The sequence below is a fragment of the Orbicella faveolata genome, unplaced genomic scaffold, assembly GCF_042242905.1.
Source record: "Orbicella faveolata isolate gen_17 unplaced genomic scaffold, um_ofav_v1 contig_24, whole genome shotgun sequence".
Lineage (NCBI taxonomy): Eukaryota > Metazoa > Cnidaria > Anthozoa > Scleractinia > Merulinidae > Orbicella > Orbicella faveolata.
The window spans coordinates 24,293,530-24,320,714 of NW_028301552.1; the positions used below are offsets into that span (position 1 = coordinate 24,293,530).

At 38.4% G+C, this 27,185-nt stretch overlaps 1 protein-coding gene and 2 pseudogenes across 2 annotated transcripts in view; 2 read left to right on the top strand and 1 right to left on the bottom strand.

Moving 5' to 3' along the window:
* The window catches only part of LOC110054340 (tRNA (32-2'-O)-methyltransferase regulator THADA-like), a 653,734-nt gene that overhangs the window by 255,332 nt on the left and 371,217 nt on the right, over window positions 1-27,185 (bottom strand). For both annotated transcript variants that reach the window (XM_089292979.1, XM_089292980.1), the window contains 2 exons: window positions 25,610-25,732; window positions 24,221-24,312 (listed from right to left, as the gene is read on the bottom strand). In XM_089292979.1, the coding sequence (XP_089149105.1) occupies window positions 24,221-24,312; window positions 25,610-25,732 (215 nt within the window). The remainder of the gene's footprint in view (window positions 1-24,220; window positions 24,313-25,609; window positions 25,733-27,185) is intronic.
* Window positions 13,792-16,059, top strand: LOC149110980 (uncharacterized; annotated as a pseudogene).
* On the top strand, window positions 22,800-23,290 carry LOC149110981 (uncharacterized; annotated as a pseudogene).

Sequence of the window (27,185 nt, forward strand, 5' to 3'; positions counted from 1 at the left end):
TTCACAGGTCATAAAGCAGTTTGGGCCTCATTTTCATGATGTTAAGTAACAAAAGACCATATGGTCAACAATTACATTCTACAGTAGATTGTAAATTTATAGAGAACAAAAGAAACAACACATCAAATTACATGCAATACAAAGAATTGTCCCTCTTTCAAACAATGCTTTTGTTTTGTTAAAAAGAATAATAAACAAATGCTATTGATCAATTTCCCATCAACACAGAGTTTGATTAAGTTTCTAAGATACATATATTTAGTCAGCAACTGCATTCAAACACATAAACAACATTGCATTTTTAAGGCAGCCAATTTTTTATGTTTGTGGAAATCCACAAACTATTGCCTTGTACAAGCACCATCCACAGGTAAGTCTTCAGCCCCCACCCCCAACACCCTCCCCCCATAAAAGTCTTGTTTAAACACCCACTGTTACACTGTATCTTGTAACCACAACGTACTGAAACTTAACATTGCATTAAAATTGCAAAATTAACCCTTCTTTAATCAACAGTATGGTGAAACTTATATTGCTTCTTAATTTATCGCAAGTAACTATCACTGTAAATAATTTTATTATCATTGTCTTGTTTCAAACAGATCCAATCAAAGCAGTACGGAGTTCTACATTACAATGGTGGCATTTCACTAGACATGAAAAGACACATGATGTACATGTACCAATAGCTGTTACATACAGCATGAAACTGTAAAAATGGAACTAAGCAATGGTCTTCCAAGAGTTTCTGTGGAAGCTAAGTCTCAAACAAGAACTTACAAACCAAAGCAGTGAAGCCCGATGAGGAATGGAAAGAGGAACACTCCACTTCTATATTTAACTCTGTAATCTTCATTTGACTTCATATGCAGAGACCAAAATACACGTACGCTTTAGATGTACTTTTCATGCAGAGCAATTATTATGAACATAATTCTCTTCTGATCATCATTCCCCTTACAACTGTCGTATCAGAACAGGCATTGTAACAATATGCTTTTCTTTTTACTGGATTTACAATGCAATTTTGCCACATCTGCTACAATCTTAATGTTGATAACGTTAAAAAAAATGTCACGAAGGAAAACCATTTAAATGGAGAATCGTGATTGGCTCTTATACCTTGGACATCAAAACACCATCACATTTAATGTCTTGGGTGTTTTGTGTGATCTTTTTGATGAATCCGTAAATATTTACCATGGGAAATTTACCTCCAGGAAATATTGGTAACACTCACTAAATGCAGTTTTCCATCGTAAAAGGGTCACTTACCGCGACAAAAAGAGCCCTGTGTAACCGCATCTTAAGAGAGCTATGGTGCTTACCATTTAGCAAAAACATCCAGAAATTTCGGTTGAAAGTCAAATGGAACAGTAAGGGTGCTCACCATTTGTCAGAATAAATTGGTTGGGACAACAGATGAATAATGGTAAGGGTTTCCCCAAAATTAGCAAACCAACCGAACAAGATGGCGCTTACCATTTGCAATTCGATTTCCCATAATTGTTGTTGGCTGATGAGAGACTGGAGACTGGGAAATTAAGCAAATGTTAGGGAAATTTCTGCCATTCCATTCGGAACGGAAAAAGAGGACTACCTCTGGAGGTAGTCTACAATTTCAGAACGGACTTTCCACAAAAATTTCCGTTCCATTTCACTTTCAACCAAAACTTCCAGATTTTTTTGCTAAATGGTAAGCACCCTAATTTTCTGTAAAATCCATTCGGAAATTGTAGACTACCTACAGAGGTAGTCCTCTCTTTCCATTCTGAACCGAACAGTGGAAATTTCCTTACCATTTGCTAAATTTTCCAGTTTCCAGTCTCAGTCTCTCATCAGCCGAAAACAATTACCATTATTCAACAGTCATCCCAACCGATTTATTCTGACAAATGTTAAGGACCCCTAATTTCCTCAAAACTAGAAGTCCAAACATGTTTCTCCCCTAACTGTTTTCTCGTCTGCAACTTGGGATTCTACAGAATCTTTACTTGACATTTATCACTACAACATGGACAAAATGTATTACATTTGCTGTAATGCTAATCATCAATGTTTATTTGACTGAAATCCCACACAAGTATGCATTGCGGACCTATTTTTAATGATGTTCCCTTGCATAAGCCTCCATTGCAAACTAGTTCCAGTCCAAAACTGAGAATTATATGAACATGGCCTATTCAGTGCCCAATTGTAAGAACAACTAGACAATGATTGCTTGCTCAAAACAGTGATCCATCATGCAATGCCCTATCCTCTAAAGCTGAAGCTTTCAATGAAGAATGCACTTGACTGGGTAATTCCAGAATTAATCTGCACCCACCAATGGATGGGCATGTTTTTAAACACCCCTCCCCCTTCCTGAATGAATTTCCAAAAATTATATGGGCCTTAAATTTAATTTATATTCAGTAAAATATATCTGACCGTACATGGGAAAACATACTTTAACCCTTATCCATTAAATGAGTGAAACTGTTAACCATCTGTTAGTTCAGTCCATTAGAAAGTTCTTTTACAAACCTTAGATGTGCTAACATAACCATTACCTTAGAATGTCAGAATGTTAGAACAGAGAGTGTAAGCGTTAACCGAAATCTTGTACCCATTAGCTGTTAGCATCATACCATTAGAACAAAGCCTAACCATTGCAGAACCATTAGAAATACATAGCATCCCTTAAATGGTAATGCAACTGTTTGCTATCTTACAAGAGGAGAGAAATAGTTAGGTTTCAGCCTGAAGCTGACTTCATAGGTTTCACTGCAAAATGCAGGAGAATGGCTAAGTGAACAATGCAAGCTTTTTTAAGTCTTTAGGTCATGGAGTGGCCAGGCAGGTGATAGTCTCGTTCGCATTAGGGAGACTGAGCGAGTGATGTAGTTACAAGAAGGACTAAGAATTGAGCCACTTTATTGTATTAGTCTAGCTAGAGATTTGAGGATTATTTAAGTTCAGAAAATGACAAAACTCTCTGCAACTGAAAGTATTTCAGTCCAGAGAATGACAAAATGCTCTGCAAAAGAGAGTATAAATTGTGGACTTGGCTCAGAAGGTATGAATCAATCCAAAATTGTTTAATTTGCATAAGTTGTTACAGTGTAATTCATTGCAAAAAGTAATAGCCATATTGCAGCAGGATGTTTTCAAGATGTTTGTGGTCTTATGCATTTTATGCATGCAGACCATTAATTCAGAGCCAAGGCCAATCTTGAGTATCAGTCAGCCAGTCAGTCACTTTGAGGACAAGATGACACATGACAGACCTCCAGGAGTTAAATAGTTGGTAGGTAGACTAGGTACTGTTAACTGCGAGTCACTGTTTTCGAGTTGTTTTGCCTGCCATTGCTTTGGCTGTATTGTTGTCGTACTGTGTAATTGCAGTCATTTTACCTGTTCTGTGAAAATTTTGAAGAGCTTTCCATCGCAAATTAGTTGTCATCATTCAAGTTAAGTTATTTCTTTTTCAAAATCACTCTGTCGTGCTTTTTATGATTGGTTTTTTTCCTTTCATTTCTAAAATTATCTGCACTGCCTTGTTTGTTCTGTGTTATTTCATTTAGGCGTTGGTGTTGGAGTGAGTACGGGAGTTCTTTGCTTACGCAAGCCAACATATCTAGGCTCAGCTTGTGTTTAGTGTGGATTGCACTGAAACTAATACGCTTTCACAAACTCAGATGTACATTACCGCCTACTCCGAATACTAGTAGGTTAGTCCCGAGCCTGATATTGTAGAAATAAAATGGAAATAAAATTGTTCAGTTATTAATTTGTTTAAACCCAAATTAGATCAGAGGGAATAAACTACTTCCTAAAAAAGTGCGTGACATGAATCGAAACTGATTTAATTTGCCATAAAATGTTCTACACCTCAGGGCATTATTTTTTGAAGTGAACAAAACACAGAATAAAGTATCTTAGAACAGTCTGGTAAAAGGTGAGTTTTCGTTCTGTACAAATGACACTGCAATAAATAGGACTGTAGTGTTTTTTATTCCAGTTAAGTACTACTTAATAAGAGAAGTAGATTTATTTACATAATTATTAGCATCTACTGTCATCAGCAGTGTGAAACTGGCTGATATCTGCCATAAAAATGTAGAAATAAAAAATATAAATAAAAATATGAGTACATATGTATGAATTCACTCCTTTATATTTTCTGAAGCAATGTAGCAATTCATAAATTGATAAACACATCAAAATGGCTCAGGATTTTGGGGTAAATACAGCATATTTAATTTAGAAGCGAAGTCCCGACGAGATGCTTATCAGACAATGCATCAAATACGTTCCCTTTTAAAAAATGCCTAAAATTCTGAACTTCAGATTAAAATATGAAAGAAACTTGAAATAAACTTTTATGTGAGAGAAAACCAAGAAAGCACCAAAATATAGAATATTTCAAAGCCGTGGATTTCTGTGTGCATAATTGCCATATTTGCATGTATCAGCTAGACAAAACATCGCTTCTGTTTATTAGTAAAATGTTAATTTCTTTTTTGGGGCTCTTGATAAGATTTTACTCTCACTGGGTTTTTATTTTTTTTTAAAAAGACAATTGGATAATAGTACAGTTTATGCAATAAGTCCAAAAAGGAAAAAATCAAACAGTTTTTTTTCATTGCCTCCTTATGCACAAAATACAAATACAATACAGTAGAGTTATACAATGTGCAGAGTAACAGTGCAAGTGTGATTTACATTGTATCAAACAAAAAGGAATGAAGAAAAATATAAATAATAAGAAAAAAAACTAATGGTAAGGCAGGTGACACTTAAGTGAAATATTTCCACTTATTATTGAAATCTTCTAGTTGTTGTTTCAGAGCAATTTGCTTGAGTGACTCAGTCCTCCCTGACCTTTTTGCTGTGTCATTTATATGAACACTGGGTTTGAGAATAACTAATTAAGAGTGGGAAAATCACCTACAAATGTACACAATGTTTGCTGAAAGTAGCCCCACATTGCATCTCAGGGAATTATTTTTCGAAAATTTTCCCAATGGGAGGGGGCAGCTCCCTCCCATAATCTCCCTGAACGATGCGTGGTGCATGTCTTGACCAGCCACTGCGCAGCATGTTTTTCACAAAAACCTTCACCGCCTATTTGTTGGATGGAACTCACTACTCAAAAAACAACTGACAACCCTGTGGGACTAAGTTGTTCATGTTGTTATGTATTTAACAGGCTTAGTCATTACAGCAGCAAAATATCTTGACACTACATTTACAAGTTCACTTGACACATGTAAACAGTGCTGAGCTCAGAGCTAAAACTCACTTGGGACAATGCACAAAATAGGGCTAAATCGAGAGATTGTTTTGTTATGTCCTGTTAGGCTGCAAAGTGTAACAACTAAGGCAACATGTAACATTAATGGAAAATGTAACAACTTTTGATGCAAAATGTAACATTAACCCAAATTGTAACACCTTTTGATGCAAAATGCAACAATTTCTTTTACGCAAATTGTAACAACTTTTCAACGCAAAATATAACTTCTTTAACACGAAATATAACAAAGCAAAATTAACAACTTGGGTCTTAATATATAAAGAAGTAAATTCAGACATGTTAAAGTTCTTGTCAATCTTAACAACCTATGTCAGTCAAACTAAACAAATCTACTGATCACATGATCTAATGTATTACGTATGAGCAAGTTAGCGTGTCCGGTTTAAACTTAAGATACCTAAACCCCAATATCAAATTAAAGCTTACAGAGCTGGCTCTCAAACTATATCAAGACTTTTGAAATATACTGAATTGTGGAATTTTTCACAACTTCTATATGGGAGAGTCTGAATCATCTTTTGAAAGCCACAAGTCAAAGGGACTTTGTTATTTTGCACCCAGGTTTGGACAGTGGCTAGTTTGACATATGTGAATTTTTATTGTGAAATATTTTTATGTCACTATCAACACTAGTAGAGGGAAAATGGGAAAGAGGAGCGAAGGGTCACAATATTCCCAAGTTTTAAGAATTGGGAGAGGACCAGTTAAGCGAAGCGGTTGTTAGATAAAGGCGTAATTGTGGTGTCTTCCTTGCCACTAAGCAACATACATACAGGAAGAGTTTTCGAAAGCTTTATATCTGGTACCTGAAGGATGGTAACTTGAAGTTACCATTTAGCTTAAGAGGTGTGTCACATCAAAGCGATATAGGGGGTCAGTTTAAACTTTAGATACAAGAAACCCATATCAAATTAAAGCTTATAGAGCTGGCTATCATACTATATCAAGAAATTTGAAATAGAATGCATTGTCTAATTTTTTATGACGTCTAAATGCGAAAACATTGAAATTGCCTTTTAAAAGCAAATTATGTTTTTTGCTAATTTAATTTGTTCCTCAGTTTTCAGACCCAAAGCTTGGTATAGTTTGTGATAGCCAGGTCTACGAGCTTTAATTTGATGTAGGGGTTTTGTCATATGTAATTTCAGTGAAACGTCACAGACCATTTCTGAAATAGGATTGAGAGAAACTACAGAATAATTGTACAAAACTTGCTCTCAGAGAAATACAGCAGTTTTTTAATTTGGGAATCCGAAAAATCCAGACTTAATAAGGTTTAGACCATCGAAGGATAATAGCTAAAGTTGTGCGGAAGTTTGTTTTGGCCAAGTTTAACCACCTCCACAGAATGAAAAGAAATGTAACTTAAGCTCTACTAGTAATAATCTGTTGAAAAGGTTGTTACATTTTGCATTAAAGAAGTTGTTACACTTCACGTTGAAAAGTTGTCACAATTTGTGTCAAAGAAATTGTTACATTTTGTGTCAGAAGTTGTTACAATTCGGGTTAATTTTACATTTTGTGTCATAAGTTGTTGCACAGATATTTGTTTGAAAAATGGTGGAAAGAGAACTTCAGAATATCTAGACATATGTTTGAATATGTTATCCAAGTGGCTGGTCCGGATTTCGCTTGCTTTTTGGCCATGGAAACAATTGTTGGACCTACCAGGAAACTACGGAGCTATGTTCGCTTTTTCAAGATTTAAAAGTCAAAGCTGAAAGAACCGGAAATTGGAAACTGCATCTGTTGAGTGTATCAGCTATGGTCCCACATTTCTTCTCAATGGATAGGCCAAACTATGTGTGCTGGCTCCCTGTATACATAATGGACATGAGGCAGTTGACCACCAAGCATCCTCAAGTTCATCAAGAATTTGTGAATGTTTATCATGCAGTTAGTCGCTCTGGTAGGCCCTTTTGCCCAGGTGTAGACAGACATGGCACTAGAACAGACTGTAAATGCAGGCTCCAAGTCAAAAGGGGGGATAATTGGTATTTCCCAGAATCCTGGTGCGCTAGATCATTGGTTCCTCACCAGTCATGAGCGTGCGTCAGTTACTACAGCCCTTGAAAATATGTTTACCCAAGAGTGCGACCATGTAGACATACACAAAGAGGCTGGTGCAAAACGGGTAGCACGCTATGAGGCTGATGTTCAGAAGCTTGTTTCATGCTTTACAACTGAACTGATGGCTAATCCTTTCATGCAAGAATCTGAGTCATTAGTCAACTTCACTATGGGCGTCGTCTTACCCAATGACAGTGCTGATGGTTTAGTAAGAAGCATTGAAAATGGACACAAGCAGATGAACACCTTCGTAGAGAAACGACCAAGTAAGCTTTTGGGATCCAATTCCAAAGTTCAAGGTGAAAACCTTTGAAAGAACAACAAGGAAAATCCAGGTAAACACAGTCAATGATAAGCTGGTTACAGTTGGTGCTGAAAGAGAGCTGTCTGGATGCCTTTTGATCGCTGCCAACGTGAGGCAGATTAACCTCAAATAAGTTCTATGCTATGAGCTTTCATTGGTCCCATTCTCCTTGGCTTATCAAGATGGCAGCTTGAGAGTACCCTGGCAGCTCTTATTGAAAGCAAAGATAATGTTTGCCCAAGACTCCAATCTTTCCCACAACACACCATTCATCTCATCGACGGCATGGCTTTAGTTCAAGTACTGAAATTAGTGGGGAGTAGTACCTTTGGTGAACTCGCATCGAAATACTTTAACGCTATCACCACATCACTCACCAACTGCAAAGAAGTTCACATTGTCTTCGACCAATACTGGAATGCCTCTGTTCAGTTCACCATGTATTGTCTTTGTTTCCTCATATCAATGAAAGATTCACTCGCTTACTCTCAGTGTACAACTCGAAATAGCCTACAATCAAAATCTTTGACTTCCGATCACACGTGTTTTTCGATGAACAAGACGTACCATAATATAATATTACAACAATAACTCAACAATGTCCGGGGAGGGGAGGCTAAGTTATATGTCCTGTCTCTTAGGAGCTCGTACAACTCTTCCACTGTGGGTTCGGGCCTGAACATCCTCCCCACCTTTCCGACACTGTCAGAGATTTACACTTGGACTCCTTACGGCTCGTGAAGATCTCTTCTTCCCCGTACTCTCTTTAACCTTGCTCTCTGACTCCCCACCGTAAGCTTCTCAATCATAACATTCTGCACTAAGAGAATGATTACTCGCTTTAAGTCGATGTAGCCTTTGAATGGATCTACATGGGTTTCCTTTCTGTGTCTTCAATTCAATAGTGTGTACAAGGCCATCCTTTCCAGGAAACAATTTCTCAACTCATCCCATTGGCCACTTTCCCCTTGATACATTGTCCTCAGAGATCAGGAGAACATCTCCAACACTAAGGGCTGGTTGCTCTTCGTTCCATTTCGGTTGAATGGATAGCTGATGTAGATACTCTCCTCGCCATCACTTCCAGAAGTGATTAACAAGCCTCTGTTGGTACAGGTAACGTTGCCTTTTTCTGTCTTCATTAACAGGGACCTCTTCAAGGTCAGGAAGGTCAAACAGTGATCTTCCAAGAGCAAGATGAGTGGGCGTTATGGGTGTAGGATCCCTCACATCATCACTTACTGTTGTGAGGGGTCGGGTGTTAATGACAGCTTTGATTCTGGTAAGGACTGTTGTTAACTCTGCATAGGACAACAACGCTTTCCCTCGGACCTTTTGGAGAGGCTCCTTCACATTCCGTATCAATCTTTCCCACCAGCCACCACGCCAAGGGGAACGTTCAACTATGAACTTCCATTTGATTCCTTTAGATGCTAATTTAGCTTGGAACTCACCTTGATCTATGTCATTCCAGGGTTGATCACTGTCAGATGATTGTGACTTGTAAAGCTTTCGAATCTGGCGATCTGCACACTTAAAGGTCTTGGCATTATCTGACCAAATGATACTACAAAGTCCCCTCCTACTGATCATACGGTTGAAAGCCTGGAAGAACGCATTGGTTGACGGATCACTTGTGAGCTCCAGATGGACCATACGTGAAGAGGTACACGTAAAGATGCAGACATATGATTTGTGTGGACTGGGGTTCCCTTGAACATACAGTGGATTAACAAAGTCTATCCCAACATGCGTGAAGGGTGGCGAAAAGAGCACTCTTTCTGAAGGCAACGGTGCCATTTTCTGTGAACTTGGACCAACATGTTGGCGTTGACAAACAAGGCATTTCATGAGGACTCTCTTAACTTCATGGCATCCATGGGTCAGCCAGATGTTCTGCTGTAGGACAGAAAGTGTATTCTCAGGCCCTGCATGAAGTAATTCATTGTGAACACACTGGATAATTTTCTCGACAACTGGATGGCCATGTGGCAGGATAATTGGATGTTTAGTCACCTCAGGAAGATTGGAATATTGCTGCCTTCCTCCTACTCGTAACAACCGATCTTCCTTGTCAAAGTAAGGATCCAACTTCAAGGTAGTACTGGTTTTGGGTAATGGTTGGCCTGCCTCCAGCTGTGCATACTCAATTCGGTACACTTCTCTTTGAACTTGACGATACCAGTTCAGCTTGGCATTTTTCAGCTCTTCAGCTGACAGTTCCCTTGACTCTGAGCTTTCTCCGGATTTGAAGACTTGAACCCATCGCAGCACATATGCGGTTACCCTAATAAGGGTCAACCATTTGTCATATCGACAGGCATCAATTATTGGTTCCTTGGCAAGTCCAGCACATGCATGCATTGTCACCTGTTTCGGCTTCCTCTCCCTTTTGACAAACTCGGAAGATTCTTCATTTCCCTGCCTTTCAGTTGCCCAGCAGTTTGAAGCCAACCACTTTGGCCCATTCCACCATAGGCTGTTTTCAGCTAAGACCTTTAATGACAATCCCCGGGTAATCAGATCAGCCGGATTATCCTCTCCAGGACAATGTTTCCAGTGTTGAGGATCCCAGGTGGACTGAATTTCACCACCCGGTCTAGTTTGAGACACAAAGATGCTGCAACAAACTTCAGTAGCCGTGAGTTAATAACAGCTGCAAGCAACCCTAATCTTGGAAGCGAAACAGTTTTTGTAGGCGCAACTCTTGATTTGGACATAACTAGGTGGGTTGAAACCTTGCCAGCGGCATCCATAGATCAGATGTAAATGGCTGCACCGTAAGCTTTTGGTGGAGCATCCCCAAACCTGTGAAGTTCAATGATTGATCTTCCATTTGCCGTGAAGTGGCAAGGAATAGTTATGTGACTTAGACAAGGGAGTTCTGATTTCCAGGATCGCCACTGAGCAGCAACCTCTTCATCAAGCTGATCCTCCCACTCAAGCCCTCTCTGCCAAAGATCTTGAAACAGGATCTTAGCTTTAACTGTGATCTGGGTGAGTAGTCCCATGGGGTCAAATATCCTTGACGCAATACTCAAAAGACTTCTCTTCATTTCAGGGTCATTCATCTTGAGTACACTTTGTGGAATGTTGAACAGAAAAGAGTCAGTTATCGTATTCCAGCAAATGCCCAGTGCCTTAAGGGGTTCACTCTTGCTGAAATCAATGGTATTTGATTGTGCCTGATCTTGTTTGGCAATGTGGCTGATGACTTCTTCGGAGTTACTGGCCCACTTTGTCAGGTTAAATCCACCACGCTCCATCATCTTGTCTAAAGACTTCTGCAATTCAACCGATGCTTCAACACTGTCATCTCCAGTAAGGCAATCATCCACGTACATGTTGGACAGGACTTCCATGGATGCGGCAGGGAACTCTTCCTTACATTCCCTAGCGTGGTGTTGAACTGTAGCAATAACTTGAAACGGACTACAATTAACGCAAAATGCCAAACTCTGCAATCAATAAATTCTTGGTGCGTCATCACTCTTAAGATCCCTCCAAACATAATGCAGGACATCCTGGTCTTTCTCATCAACCTTGATCTGGAGAAACATCTTCTCCACATCTGCCATCAGTGCAATTTTAGGCTTTCGGAATCGAAGCAGAACTGGTACAAGATTAGGCTGAAGTGCCAGCCCAGACAGAATGCAGTCATTGAGTGACGCATCTTGATCCTCGCATGCTGATGCATCAAAGACAACACGTCACTTTGTTGTCCTTTTGTCCTCTTGGAAGACTGCATGATGCGGCAGATACCTGACCTTCTTGCTTTGATCATCTGTCTCCTTAACTTCTTCTGCATAACCCTTCTCAACATACTGATTGATAGCACTTTTGTAGGCCTCAGCTTTCTCTGGATTCCGTCTTAGTTGCCTTTCCACACTCTCCAGGCGCTTCACTGCTTGGTTGTAGTTGGAATGCAAATCTGGTGTATCTCTTTTCCAAGGCAGCAGTACTACGTAACGTTTGCCATCAAACTTGAGTCCTCCATTGAACTGTCTAACTGCATCTTCTTCTTCCACTGACATAAATGCATCATTCTTGTCAACAATTCCAATAGACTCAAGTTCCCAGAACTGCTTTAGGCTAGCTGTGACTGGGTCTATGCATACCATTGACAGCATTGACGTAGAGCTTTTGGAGAGCTGACCCTTGATGGGTCCTGACACAATCCATCCGAATGTGGACTCAACTGCAGTAGGAGAATTTAACATTTCTCCTTTCATACAGTTACCAGTTACAAATGAGAAGTAGAAGTCTGCTCCTATCAAGACATCTATGTCCACTGAATCGTGGGGATACAGGTCTGTAAGCATGAGGTTCCTCAAATGAGGATATTTCTCCAGGTTGAGCTCTACAGGGTCGAGCGGCATACAAATCTTGTCTATGGTAAGGGCTTCCATCTCTACTGGTTTCAAATCAGTTCCTTGAACAGAGGTGAGGGAGAAGCTTACTCTCTTCATTCTCTTCGTCTGACTTGATTCTCCTCCTAACATGGACACACCAAGGACTTCAGTGGGTCCTTGTAAAGCTAGCGATTCTGCCACCTTCTTTGTGATGTAAGATCTTTGACCTCCTGAGTCAAGAAGGACTCAAACAGGCACTCTCTTGTCTCCACCTCCAACCAATGTGGCCTTTGCAGTCTGCAACAGCGTCTGTTGAACTTCGGCATTATTGGATGCAACAAATCCACTGATGGTAGTAGGTACCGGGATTTCCGGACCCCTGCCATTTTCACCATGAAGCATAATGTGATGACGTTGACCACACTCTTCAGCACTACACCGGGAATGGCGACAAACTGAGGTGAAGTGAAAACTATTTGCTGGTTTAAAACGGTTAAAGCACAAGTGGTGCTCTCTAACAGCTTGCCATTGTTCTTTGATTGAGCTTCGCTTAAATTTTGGACACTTCGCAATTTGGTGTCCCCTCTCTACACATGTGACAGACAGCAGCACTTACTTGACTTGTCTGACTTGCTAGAAGGGCGGATGCTGTAGAAACTCTCTCTCCAGTGCTCCTGACTACTCCAGATTTCCCTGCAGTGTTCTGGGCAACACTCTCACTCATTAAACCACTGGATTGGTATGGAGTAACTGCTTCAACATTAAGGTACGTACTTCTCTGCCCAGCCTCCTTAGAGAGTACTTGCTTGTTCAAGAACTTAAAGAACTCAATATTAACATCTTCTTCCTTGACATCAGTTAACTCCAATTCCCATTTTTCAGAAAGTTTAGGAGGAAGCTTGGTTTCAAATATTGGAAGCAAGATGCAAGAGTGAATCATTGGGTGCTCACCCAATGCATCCAAGGTTTTTATTCTGTTCTTTAAGGTGTCACGAAGTTCCTGCAGGGCTTCCACTTCTACATCAGACCTCACTTCGAGCTGGACAATTGATTTAACCAGAGAGGAAATTATTATTCTCTTCCTACCATAGTGATACTTCAGAGCATCAACTGCATGATGATAGTTTGCACTAGTCACTTCAAATCCCTTGATTGTCTGATATGCAACACCATCAAGGACTGATCGCAGGTATGTAAACTTCTGAACATCGGGCAGATCTGGATTTTTATGAACAGCAGCCTCAAATTGGTCCCAGAAATTCTGAAACTTCAGGACATCTCCATGGAACTTAGGTAACTCCAACTTTGGTAATTTCAGGTGAGATTGTTTGCGCTCTGCCGAGACTGTAGCCGTTTCTCCACCAATAATTTTGCTTGAAAATTTAGACAGGTATTCTTGGGCCATGTCTAAAGCATTGTCAATTACTCGCTGATATTCAATCCACTTCTCGGCTTCTTTTGCTATCTCACTATCAGGGAGAAGGGCAATGATCTCATCTCTTATCTCATTACAACTTTCCCAGTAGGTATTTAACTTCTGGATGTGATTTTCCATTCTAATTACATTGTTGCCTGAATTCTTATTCGTTTCAATAACTACTTGTATCACAGCTTCGACATTCATCTTCATGATCTTCTCCTTTCTTCGTAATAAATCAATGCCACTTAATTTGGGCATGGGCAGCATTGCCCTGTGAACTAGTTGATATTTCAAATTGAACATCATTGACGAGTGAAGATTTCAACTCTTCTTGCTTCAAGATATGGATAAGGTGTTCGGTAAGAACTGCTTTCTTCCCTTTGACTGATAAACCTCTCTTTTTTAACTCGAATTTGATTCCGAAAGGGATAATTCACTGACAAGCTCTTCCGTGGAATGAGGTGTAAAACTAGTACTCTCACCTTCGTTATGCGCCATTTCCTTCGACTTGTTTACAATTGATTTCCTTGATTTAGCGCTGATTTCCCGTCAAATGTCTCTCACAATCCGGCTTTGAAGGACCATAATGTTCAGTTCAACATGTATTGTCTTTGTTTCCTCGTATCAATGAAAGATTCACTCGCTTACTCTCAGTGTACAACTCGAAGTAGCCTACAATCAAAATCTTTGACTTGCGATCACACGTGTTTTTCGACGAACAAGACATACCATAATATAATTATAGCGGCGCTTGTCCACCGCTAGCTGGACCGCACAAATCCACGGATAGACACAACCTATTTCGTACCAAACTTCTTTTGAAACGCCTTCTTTATTGTTGTATCGTGTCGTGAAACTAAAAACAATTAATTTACGAAATTAGAGCTGAGCAAATAGCTTAAGAAATATTCCAGGTAAATCAAACTTACATTATTGCTGGATCTGGCGAGAGCTGACATCAACAGAACCTTTCCTTCCTTAGATATGACTAACAGACGTAATTTCTTTTCCTTCGGAGCACGAGTGCTTGTGAAAACTGATCAAAAGTCCTTTTTTTCTAAATTATATTCAATTACATAATAGATGACTAGTGCAACACGCGTTCTGTATGGAAATATGAGACAACTTAAGAGCGTGTGACGAGCCACCTACTGTGACTTTAAAGATTAAACCAAATCAAATAAACGATTTAAACTCGTGCTATAGGGGCACTTATAATAATATTACAACAATAACTCAACAGTGTCCGGGGAGGGGTGGCTAAGTTATATGTCCAGTCTCTTAGGAGCTCGTATGACTCTTCCACTGCGGGTTCAGGCCTGAACAGTCTCAATAAAATCAGGAGAACGTGCACGCAGAGGGTCCCTGAACGCTTTGTTGGTAGTTAAGATCCACGGACCTTCTACTCCTGTGCCAAAACAGTGGGGGAAGTATATTCCTAATACGCAGAACAAGATAAATCTATGCGACTTTCTATTAGAGTCGTTTTGTATCTTAGGAAGACAGCAGCTCCCTCCAGAGAAGAATCTTGTCATTGGTGGAGGATTTGAGAATGGCAGACGGGCAGTGATAGTCAGAAGAGGTCACTGCAAAGACGTGTACGTTCTAGAATCAGATCAAGAAGATGCAGATGCAAGGTGAGAGAAAGAGTTCCTCAAGCCCATCGATAAAGTCGAATCTGAGACGTTGATCTAAATCCAATTGAAAACATACTACCCTTTTATTAGTGCAACATCTATATATCATCATTAATTTAACGTGTATTGTTGTTTGACAGGTTACTACTGCATGCTAAGTATGTTGCAGATACCTATCCAGAGTGTCGTATTGTCTTAAAATCACCAGACATGGATGTTCTTGCTCTCAGCGTACCCCATTTTCCTAATATCAACTGCACTGGATTTTGGTTCAAAACTGGCATGAAAGACCATCTCCGTTACATTCCAGTTCACGACGTATAGCAAACCCTTGAAGAAAAAATGTGTCGCACCCTTCCGGCCTTCATGCCATTACTGGATGCAACTCCACCAGCGCCCTTGCCGGAATCGGTAAGAAGAAGGGATGGCAAGTGCTATTATGCAATGAACAGCATCAAGACAGTCTAGGTCTTCTAAGTTCCCAGTGAAACCTGAGTGATGGCATCGCCATCCAATGTGAAGCTTTTATCTGTGATCTCTTCGCAAGCTCCAGGATGAAACCATGCACTGTGGATGAGTTGAGGTATTTCCTGTTTTGTCAAAACAGAAAGCAGAAGAACGAGCTTCTCCCAACCACATCTGACAGCCTTCCCCAACACTTGAAAAGAGTTAACTATCGGACGTTTGTTTAGAGAAAGGCTCTGACTGCAATCCAGCATCTCCCGCAACCTGAAAGTAATGGATGGGTGAGGGAAGACTCCTCACTGAAGCCGGTTTACATGACAAAAGAGCCAGCACCGAGTAGCCTGCTAGAACTCATGACTTGCACATGTCAGCGTGGGTGTCAGAGCAACTGCTCATGTAACAACACAGGCTTATCATGTTCTGAGGCATGTTACTGCATGGCCAGCAGTTACATGTGTAGAAATCTGCATGGAGTTCTCTTAGATTCTGAGGACTCTGATTGTGAATGAGAACAATAATACTTGTTGCTATTATTAGTATTACGGTCATAAATCCGAATATTGCAGTATCTTAAATCAGGAACAAGTGACGGCAACATTTTCTTTCTTTTTCATTTACATGTTAGTCATAATTTTTTGTTTGTTTGCCCCCAAGAGACTAGCGTCGTTTGCGTGCTAGATCTAAACTGATAAAAAGTGATATACAGTGAACAGATTTTATTCCCAAAGGCTTTGCTAAGACGATAGCAAGAGCAAAAGAAAGTTAATTTAATAAAGAAGGGATACATATTCGTTTTTGCGAGGTTGTTGTTCAAAACAACGGTGAAAGCATGTTTGTCAATAGTTGCATATTTGTTACTGGTCGCATTTAAAATCATGTGGCTAATCGTGTTACATACCTAACCACTTACAAATAAAGCAGATGTATCTTTAATGAATTTAAGTGGCTGATTTCGTTGATTTTCATGAAGAAATAGTGATGTAAACTGCGTTCGAGTGTGTAGCCTCATTTCCATGCTCAGCAGTGGGCTGGGCAAGAAAACATCCCCTTAACTCAAAACCTATACCACAATTCAGCTTTACGAACTACCTGGCTTTGATCAGGAGGTCTTTCTCTACAAGAACTGGGTGTCAAACATTTTCTGTGGTGATGGTTGAACGAAACTCGCATTTTTAGGTTCCTGCTCCCTAACTAGAAGTGCTCATGGAATCGTCAGGTTTATTTATAATTCCAAAGAGAAAAACAAGAAGTAGCAACATGTCCAGCAGGTCTGTCGAAACTTCACCCAGAGAAAAAAGTGGAAACAGTCATACTCTCCGGCAAGTGTATTTAGTAAGTCGAGTGGTGACGACAAAATAATGGCGGCGATGAATCTTACAGAAGGCGTTACCAAGAAATAAGAACTTATCCTTTTAAAGCTTATAAGCCTAGATTCGAAGATGGAGGAATTAAAACCGACAGTAAAGGGAATACAAGATAAGGTCTCCCATTTGGAGAGAAATTGCTTTTGTCCAAGGCAAACAGAAAACTCTCAACAGAAAATTTTCACACATGGAAAAGAATGCTGAATTTGTGGACAAACACATTATAGCGCTTAAGACGGCTCTTCAGACCAGTATGGACAAGAGAAAGGATAAAGTTAGCAAATGCCACAAACAAGTCTTCTACCTCAAGGCGTACAGCCGATGGGAGAACCCAAAGTTCGAGGGTATACATGTATTAGTGAAGCAAGCAAGGAAGGATGGAAAGCGCACTTTCTTTAGTGCAACTGAACCTGATAAGCTCTATATTGACGGCAGATATGTTAAGCTGTAATAAGTATTCAGTATGTCCTGTGCCTCTCATTTATTTTGTTTTTTTTCTCCTAGTGTATTTACTTAGAATCGTGTTAGTAGAAGAGTTTGCTGATTATTGGTCCATTAGCATTTTGCTTTGTATTCTAAATGTTTTAAGTGGTGAAGGAGCGGAAGGCTGAGAGATACATTGAAAGTTATGGATGGTAATGTTTTGGAAAAGGCTTGATTATATTTCATTTTGGAGCATAAGGTAGGGGTTTCAATTATTCATCTCCCAGTGTTTTGTGTACTGTTTTCATTGTGCTTTAGAATCTGTTTTTTGTTCTTTAAGTTGTTTAAAGATTTTCTGGCTCTTTGTTGTCTAATTATGCTATTACTTGTTAACTTTTTCTTGTTATATTTTCAAAGTAGTATGTACAGTGTTGTTTACATATCCCTTGGGTTTGATCAAAGGTGCACAGTGCAAAGAAACACACTTCTTGGAAAAAATATTTTTCATCTATTCATAATGTCCATATTTGTAACAATGCATTGTTTATGTTTTGTTTGCCTTTCTGATAAACTTCTGCAATTTCACCTTTTGGAGGTCTATTAGATTTAGATGATTTTGGATAAATGTAAATTGGTCTCTTTGAATGTGAGGGGCATAAAGAACGTTTGAAAAATGAGGACAATCTACACTTGGTGTAGAAAACAAAAGGCAGATTTCATATTTTTGCAGGAAACACATTCAAAACATGCAACTGAAAGACAATGGAAAAATGAAAGGGGAGGTGAGATTATAACATCACATGGAAGCCCTAATTCATGCGATGTTGCCATTCTTTTTAAGAGAGGAGTTGATTGTATTATTCATTCAAAAATTTTAGACCTAGTAGGACGCTATGTGATCCTGAAGGCAGAGATTAAAGATAAAACGTATTTATTGATCAATATTTATGCACCAAACAAGAATATCAATATTGTTGAGTTTTTAAAAGATTTAGGAAATACCCTACAAAAAGAATATTTCGATGAGGAAGAAAATATAATCCTTGGGGGAGATTTTAATTGTCCTCTTAACCTGGTGCTTGATGAGAAAGGAGTTAAACTTTTACCACGAAAATCAGTAGTAGCAACCATGAATAAACTGTTTATGTGCTGACTTCGACCTTCTTGATATTTGGAGAGTGAAAAATCCTTCCACAAAAAGCTATACATGGAGCCAAAACTTGCCGATGATTCTTTGCCGCTTAGACCACTGGCTTATTTTAAATAATTTACAGGATTTGGTTACAACAACAGATATCATTCCAGCCATTAAAACTGATCATGTGCCCATTTCTATAGCGTTCAGTATCAGTGAAAAACATATCAAAGATCCAGGCCATTGGAAAATTAATTGTTCGCCTTTGGATGATGGAGACTATATTAGGGTTGTCACAGCTAAAATACCTATCTGGCTGATAGAAGGTCAGAATGAATTGACAGACAACAGAAGCATCTGGGATTGGACTAGGTATAATACCAGAGCTCATGCAATCCAGCATTCAAAACGAATAGTGATGGAAAGAAAAAAAAAAAGAAATGAATCTTCCAAAGGAATTTCCTAAACCTAAGCAATTATTTCATTCCAACCCTAATGCCAATGATGCAAACGCTGTTAATTCAGCTTAAGAAAAATTAGAACTTCTTTATGAAGAAAAACTTTGAGGTATCATTATTCATGCACGAGCGTGCTGGTGGGAACAAGGCGAGAAGAGTACAAAATATTTTCTAGAGAAAAGAAACCATGTTAAAAAACATGTGCAGAAACTGAGAACTAGTGGCTTGATTATCACTGATTCCTTTAATGTTCTTTTCGAATGAAAACTTTTTTATCAGGAATTATATACAAGCCAGATTAAGAATGCAGACAACACGCAAGCGACCAAATTTTTCTTGAATAATTCAAATATCCCTAGCTTTACTGAACAACAAATGCTATCGTGCAAGGGCAAAATAACTTCAAAAGAATGTGCAAAGGCTCTAGAAACCTTTCAACTCAACAAAGCCCCAGGAAATGACAGAAGTCCAATTGAATTTTACAAAACATTTTGGTCACTGATTAGCGAGCCTTTCATTAGGTGTGTGAATGAGTGTTTTGAAAAAGGTGAAATGTCAAGTTCCCAGAAAAAAGCAGTAATTACTCCTATTGAAAAGAAAGGAAAAGATTGCTCCTTTTTGGAATATTGGAGACCAATCTCTCTTGTTAATGTCAATGTGAAAATTATGTCTAAGGTTTTAGCAACTAGGATAATAAATGTTCTACCAGATATTATCATCATAACCAAAGTGGTTTTGTTAAGGATCACTATATAGGAGAAACTATATGATCAATCTTTGATTTAATGGATTTTACTCTTAAAGAAAACATCCCAGGTCTAATGATTTTTATAGACTTTCATAAAGCATTCGACAGTGTACAGTGGAATTATCTTGTTACCTGCCTGGAGGCATTTCATTTTGGTCCTGACTTTATCAGATGCGTTAAGACACTGTACAAGAATATACAAAGTTGTGTTATTAATAATGGTCTTACAACAGGTTATTTTGCGTTGGAAGGAGAAAGACAGGATGATCCCTTGTCTCCTTATTTACTTGTGGTTGTAGTTGAAACTCTTGCTATAGCTATTTGACAAAAAACACAGCAATAAAAGGTATCTCAATTGGTAAAGAGGAAACAAAACTTTTTCACTACACTGATGATACGACAGCAGTTTTATCAGACAGAGATTTGGCCCGTGCCCTTTTCAACCTCCTAGATGTTTTCGGGCAACAGTCAGGTCTTAAGATAACTACATCTAAAACTGAAGGAATGTGGGTTCAGGTTCCTTAAGAGATAACAGGTCAAAACCCTTTGGTATTAAATGGAGTGGTGAACTAATCAAGGCCCTTGGGGTCTATTATTCCTATGATACTAAATTACTGCACAAAAAGAATTTTATCGAGAGGTTGGAGAGTGTTAAAAAGCTTGTAAATGTCTGGTCTTCAAGAGGTCTTTCTGTTTACGGAAAGTGACAAAAGTCTTTAATTATTCCTAAATTTGTTTATATTTTGTCACTTCTGCCTGCTCCTAAGGAAATCGTCCAAGAGTTGAACTGGATATTAATTAAATTTCTATGGAAAGGAACAGATAAAGTAACAAGACTGTCCATGATAAACGAATACGAGAACGGTGGCTCAAAATGATTGATCTTGAAAGTATGGTTAAATCATTTCGGCTAGCCTGGCTGAAAAGAATCTTTGGAGAGAATGAGGGTGCTTGGAAAAGCTACCTACAAGTTTCACTGAAGGGTTACAGAGGTCTCTTTTTATTTAATTGCAATTACGATATTAAAGACCATCATGTTCCTTCCCTTTTTTATTCTGAGTTTCTTCAGTGGTGTTCAGAATTCCAAGAAGGTTGCGATACTAAAAAAGAATGGCAACATATAGTGTGAAACGACAAAGAGATACAAATAAACAATAAGCCCATCTTCTACGAAACTCTTTTTGAAAATGGCATAATTTATGTAAACGATCTTTTATTTGACACAGATACTGCAAATTCTTTTAAGATTATTTCAAGCAAAATAAGCAAAACTAACTTTTTAACTTGAGCAGGACTTTGTGACTCCATACCATTACACCTAAAAACCAAGGAAAGCACTCCCTCAAAAATCTCTTTATTGGTAATGATAGATAACAATGACTTTGATGTGTTAAAAAGGAAATCTAAGGACTACTACACATTAATAAAAACGTCAAAAGCCCAGCTTCCAAAAAGAAAAGTTTTCTGGCTACCGCATAAGTTGTCCTTTGAACAATACATAAAAGCATTTGAATACAAAGTCTTTAATTCAATACTATTTACTTACACCAAGTTATTTAAGATAAGTTACATCTCAGAGGATAAATGTTCGTTCTGTAAATCAGAACCAGACACCCCTCACCATCTCCTTTTTCATTATAGCCTTGTGCAACTCTTTTGGAAAGATTTTGAATACTTCTTCTACCTACTGACAAGAGAATTCATCCACCTTACTCTGCAAGATGTCATGATTGGCATTATTTAAGCAAATTACCCTTTACTGAACTATTTGATACTAGTCGCTAAATTAGATATTTGGGATTGCAGAAGAAATCTGACTCCTCCTATTATAAATGCCTTTAAACTAAAGGTAAAAGTTAAGTATGAAACAGAAACATTTACATGTGTTATACTAATAACATGGACAAACTTAATAAGAAGTGTGATTTATGCATGGGCTCTGCATCTTTACTTGCAATCTGTTTATAAGTGTCCTTATACTATGTTTTTAGAACTGTACTGACTGTAATGTAACTTTTGGGTAATATGTAGATAGGCATTAGACAAGTATTGTAATGAAGTGTAAGTAAATGTAGTACCATAAGTAGAGTATGTAGTTGTTTTAGAATTGTAATTAATGTACATATATGTATTGCAAATATTATAAGTGTGTGGCAATAAAAAAACACTTGATTGTCGAAAAAAGAAGACATTGAAAGTCACAAAATTGACAAGCTGTATGAATTTTCAAATCATTCAAGCTGTAATTAAATGTTTTAGATGATCAACAGTCACGAGAACTGAGAAGAATTCGAAAAAAAGGGTTCCACTGTTTATTTAACTATATTGTAAATAAATACACATAAATACGGACATGGCAAAATGAGGAACAAATAGTTGATAAATAGAAGAAACAACATTACACAAGGCTGGGAGTTCTGCAGTCTTTAATATCACCTTGGAAAGGAAAGGGAACAAAAGGCAGTTATTACATCACGGGGTATTCACATTTGGTAACCCATCCCAGTACGAACCACGCTGAACAGGGCTTAACTTTGTTGAGCGGGTGAGATGCAGTGCTGTCCTTGTGGTATAGTGACTCTACGCTGAACACATTTTTTTTTAATTTCTAAGATGAGAAAAGGTAACAAAGAGAGAAAAAAAATCACTGACACTGGCTGGGAAAATAAAGAACAAAAAAAATGAGGAATGAAAATGAGAATTCTTAGTGGTATTCGCAAGTGTGAACAGAGGATTCCTGGTTATCACCTGATTTACATTGAGGTTGGGGAGTTTGTAGTGACAGTGAACTGGATCCGAAGAATATGTGCCAATTTCTTTTACATAAAAAATACATAAATGTCTACATGCAAATAGGGTGCAAGCAAGGAAGAACTCAATCTTGAGGGGAGGAACAAGTGTTGATGCCACACAAAATCATGTGGAAACAGGAAGCTTACGCTGTAGAAGACTTAGAAATAGACGGAGACAAAGTCATCAAGCTGAACACAGAATTGAGGCACTGCAGAATCACTTAGCTAAACATCAAATAATTTTGCAATTCCACTTCAGGAAGTTGCCATGGTGGGGATGTCTCTATGAGGGACTGATAAAGGAAGCGAAGAAAACGCTGCACAAGATAATGGGGAGAACAAGCCTGTGGTTTGAGTAAGGCGAAGCTGTAGTAACAGACATCAAAAGGCACTTAAACAACCCTCCGATGACATATGTGGAAAGCAAACAGAGGAGGAACAAGTGTTGATGCTAAACAAAATCATGTGGGGACAGGAAGCTTATGTTGTAGAAGACAGAGACAAAGTCACCAAGCTGAACACATCACTGAATGAGAAGAGACAGCACATTTGGCAGAAGTGGAAAAAAGAATGTACTCATAGTCTCATGAAAAGTCACCAAATCACAAGAGGAGATGGTAACTACCCAGAATTTGGAGAAGTTGTGGTGATCGTTGATGAGGAAAAGAACGGAGGGGAATGGAAGATTTGACCTGCACTAAGACACATTAGAGGCCGAGACGGTGTGGTGAGAGGAGTGGTCATGAAACACAAGGGACACACCAGTGAGAGGCTGTTGTCTCTTGTGTGTTACTGGAGATCATGGGAAAAGCGTGACTGATATCTGATCTGTAGAAGAAGCACAGGCATTGAGATGGAGAAGCAGGTATGCAGCCACAGAAGCACATGGTTGTTTAGAGACAATAATTAAAGATGATGGCTAAGTTCTAAGGTTTTCAGAAAAGCAACATAAAAAATGTTGCTTAAAAACACGTCATCTTCAGTACGCAAGCACTATGACAACGACCACGTGGGTGCTGTCCCTGAGGACCTCCTCAGCTGTTTCAAAGTTCTCAAGAAATGCATGAACAAATTCGATTGTCTTGTCAACGAGATGCTTTACATCAAACAATTAACACCGAGGTTGAACGTGCAAATGGATTCTATCCGCGCTAAAGTATTTGTGTAGCCACCTCCGCTATGTAAATTAGTTATAACTCTTGAACTCGCATTTGTTAATTTAATTCTCATTTGTACCCTTGATAATGGTGTCATGAGGTCGCCGAAATGTCGGGAGATTATATCGTTTGTTTTTACTTGTCTATGTATTACTAAATCATTGTTAAAAAATGTTACTGTCAATTTTTAGGGGAGTGTGTCCGGAGGTTGCGTGACACCAGAGTTTTTTTTCAAATGTCATGGATTTATCTTTGTTATCAGCATGAGTTCATTATTATTCAATTATGGGGACCTAAGAACAATCAATCAAAGAATCTTTGTAAGAGAGGGGAAGATTGCATAGGATGGAATTTTATGGCGAACTTTACATGAGCAAAAAGTGTACTTGCACAGCTCGGGATAGCTGGCTTAATATCGAAATGGTTTTCTTTTACTAATTTTCTTGGAATGTTGCTAATAAATGATTACTTTATCACCATTCTTTAGAGTTAAAAGTTTTAAAAGATTACCTGTTTGCATGCTTTAAAATAATAGGCTAGGAAATTAAAGTAAGCCAAGGCAATACAGGAGAAAAAGAAGCAATAATTATCACCAGTTCTTCCTAGAATGCTCATCCCTTCCTTGCTTTACTCCAAATATCCTGGTCACTAGTGCACTGAACAGTAACATAGATGAGTTGCGCACCTGAGGAATAACAATATCAATGTTAAAATTACTTTGAACACGTTTACTTTTACTACAGGAAAATGTCAAACACAGTTTACATTAAGAATAGAAATATGTAGGCTCCAATGCAAATTTTTGTTTAGTGTCATTGTCAGAGAAAAACAGGCAGACCAAAAGATCATGGTTGGCTGTTTACCTTCATCTTTTCACAATATAAAAGCTATCTGAAAAAAAATAAGCACCCCGAACATTTGCCAAGACAAGAATTCGGTTATCACAAAGTCATGATTTTGGCCTCTCAAATGGTCTAATTTTGGGCCACTTTGGGTAAGCCTGCACTCATATTTTTTATCATATTTTTTTCAGTGCCAGATATCGTAGTCAAATGAGTAATAGGCGTACAACTTCCAGGAAATCTTATGTTTCAACACTATTACTCCCCTTATTAATTGACTGAGATATGTCCTTCATCTAAATACTGCAGTTTTTATGTGTTGCCAAATAATTCCACCAAATCAGTAATGAGCGTGACCAATATTTTAGCTACCATAGTAAATGGTTTGAACCCAGGAGTATCAATAGTTTGTATAGTGTGATTGTTTGTGTGAGGGTAGTTCTGAAAAGAACTGCTGTTGGTGACTGACGTTTCGAAAACCTGAGCGGAAGTCATCTTCAGAGTCAAGTGAATAGTGTTTGTCAGTCAACTGTTTTTAACCCTTTCATTGGATACGGGAGAGTGTACATTTTCACACGAGACATCAGACATTCTGAGAAACCAAAACAAAACCTTTCTTTGTTTAATAAGCAAATGGTTAATCAAACATGCTCTGCATTGATCAAGAAAAATTAAAAGATCCAAAATCACTACACCTCACATCATTCACTTGAAGAGAAAAGAGAATCGTTAGATAAAAATTGAAAACTATACAGGCACTTTGTATCTTCTCTCGACTTTCAAACAAGATTTAATGGGTAGCAATCGGGCCGCGAAATCTGTCTGTTATGAACATTAAACACTGTCATGCTCAAGCATAAACTGAATAATTAATGACTCTCCTTACTCAAAATGTTGTGATATTTTGTTTCATTGCGGAGAATTTCCATTCAAATTTCTTAACTTTAAAATGTTCAAATTAAAATTTCGAATTTTCATCTTCCTTCTCATATTTTCATTTGAGAGGATGCATCAGTTCTCTTGGAATTTTTAACAAAAATTTGCAAGAACAAACAACAAAATTTGCCAACTTTCTCTCTCATTACTTTTGCACAGTACTGTACAGTAAACCAACACAATGCAGGATGAACATCTACTTACTGCCCAGCTGTCAGAGTGAAATCCATTGATAGCCACTACAACTCCATCAGATACAAAAGGAAATACTATCTCACCAACTTTAGTTTCACGATATAAGGCACGCAAGATGTTGCAAGCATGAACCTGTAAAGAAAATACTTGTACCTGTCAAAACACACCTTGAAACATAATCAAGTAATCATGACTTAAGTCTTGGTTTACTGCAATGAAACTAATGACCTTCAATCATCTTGTAGCGGAGATGACTGAATGAATACTGAAACCTTAATTAACAAGGGAAGCAACCTGGCAAGAGACATGTGGAAAGAAAATACACTGTGCCCCCGTTTCATTCTAATTCAGATCAAAATCTTGATGTTCTTAAAATCTTTCCCATGAAACAAGGCTAACTGTTGAGGACAAAACAATTGACCCATGTTTTAAATGTTGCCCCACTTCAACAGCAACATAGGATTAAACTAAACATTATCATGGGTGTAGTGCCAACTATGGTGTTCACTGTCATTAAAATGGATAAACAGTGCACAGGTATTCGACTTGTGTCGAGATTGTTCATTTTGCTCATCAATCCATACAGATGTACACAACCAAAGAACACAACCAAACTTGAACAACGGTGAAAACTACAACAAAGGGCAAATTAAGGTGATTGTAGGAAAGAAAAAAGGAGCACCAACTAAGCCCTACTAATCACATAATATAATGTCAGCCTGATATGTAAGTGTCACAAAAGGTCAATGGGCAAAACAAAGTCCAAACCTATTGAACCTAAACAATAAACAGTGATCTAAACATTCTGTACCCTTGGGATGCTCCGATCAGACAACCCAACATTTCTAAAGAAGTTCAAAGGTTATAACTGGTAGTTCCGAACATTCTCCAATAAGCAGAGGTGATTCCACTTCATCGGGTCCAAAGTTTTTCGGATCACCTGAACTCTATTAGCAACAAACATTTGGAAACAAAGTTTGTTCTTTAAATAATAATAACACTTTATTATATAGAGCTATTTCTATCGCTATCCAATAGCGCTTTACAATGATTTTAAGACATGGGTAAAATAAAGTAACATGAAATAACTAAGGTGTAAAAAACAAATTAAAGAAATAGGAAGAATAAACCCTTATAATAAAAACTTGCTAACTAACTAACTAACTAACTAAATAGTGAAGCACTATTTCACTGTCAGTCCAATAAGTGGTACTCTGCTCTTTGAAGTCCAATTTTTCTCTCAGTATCTTCTTGATGCAGGTCAACAGAATAGCGGATTGAAACTCAAGCCTTGGAATGCTTCTAAGTTTGACAGGAGTGTTTCTAAACTTACACATGACAAAGGAGCAATGCATTAGGCCATCTGTACAACTTACTCTATGCCTCTATGCCACCTGTCAATTAATGGGCCAGCAAAGCTCCCACCATGTGGGTACCAATTTCCATGGAAGTTTTTCTTTTCTGCAGGAGCTCTTACACCTATCCATACTGTATCCATTCTGGTTGGAACTAACAGCACTAATGCACATTCACAAAGTGCATTAGTGACGCTACCTCCAACCAGAATGGATACACGCCTAACATC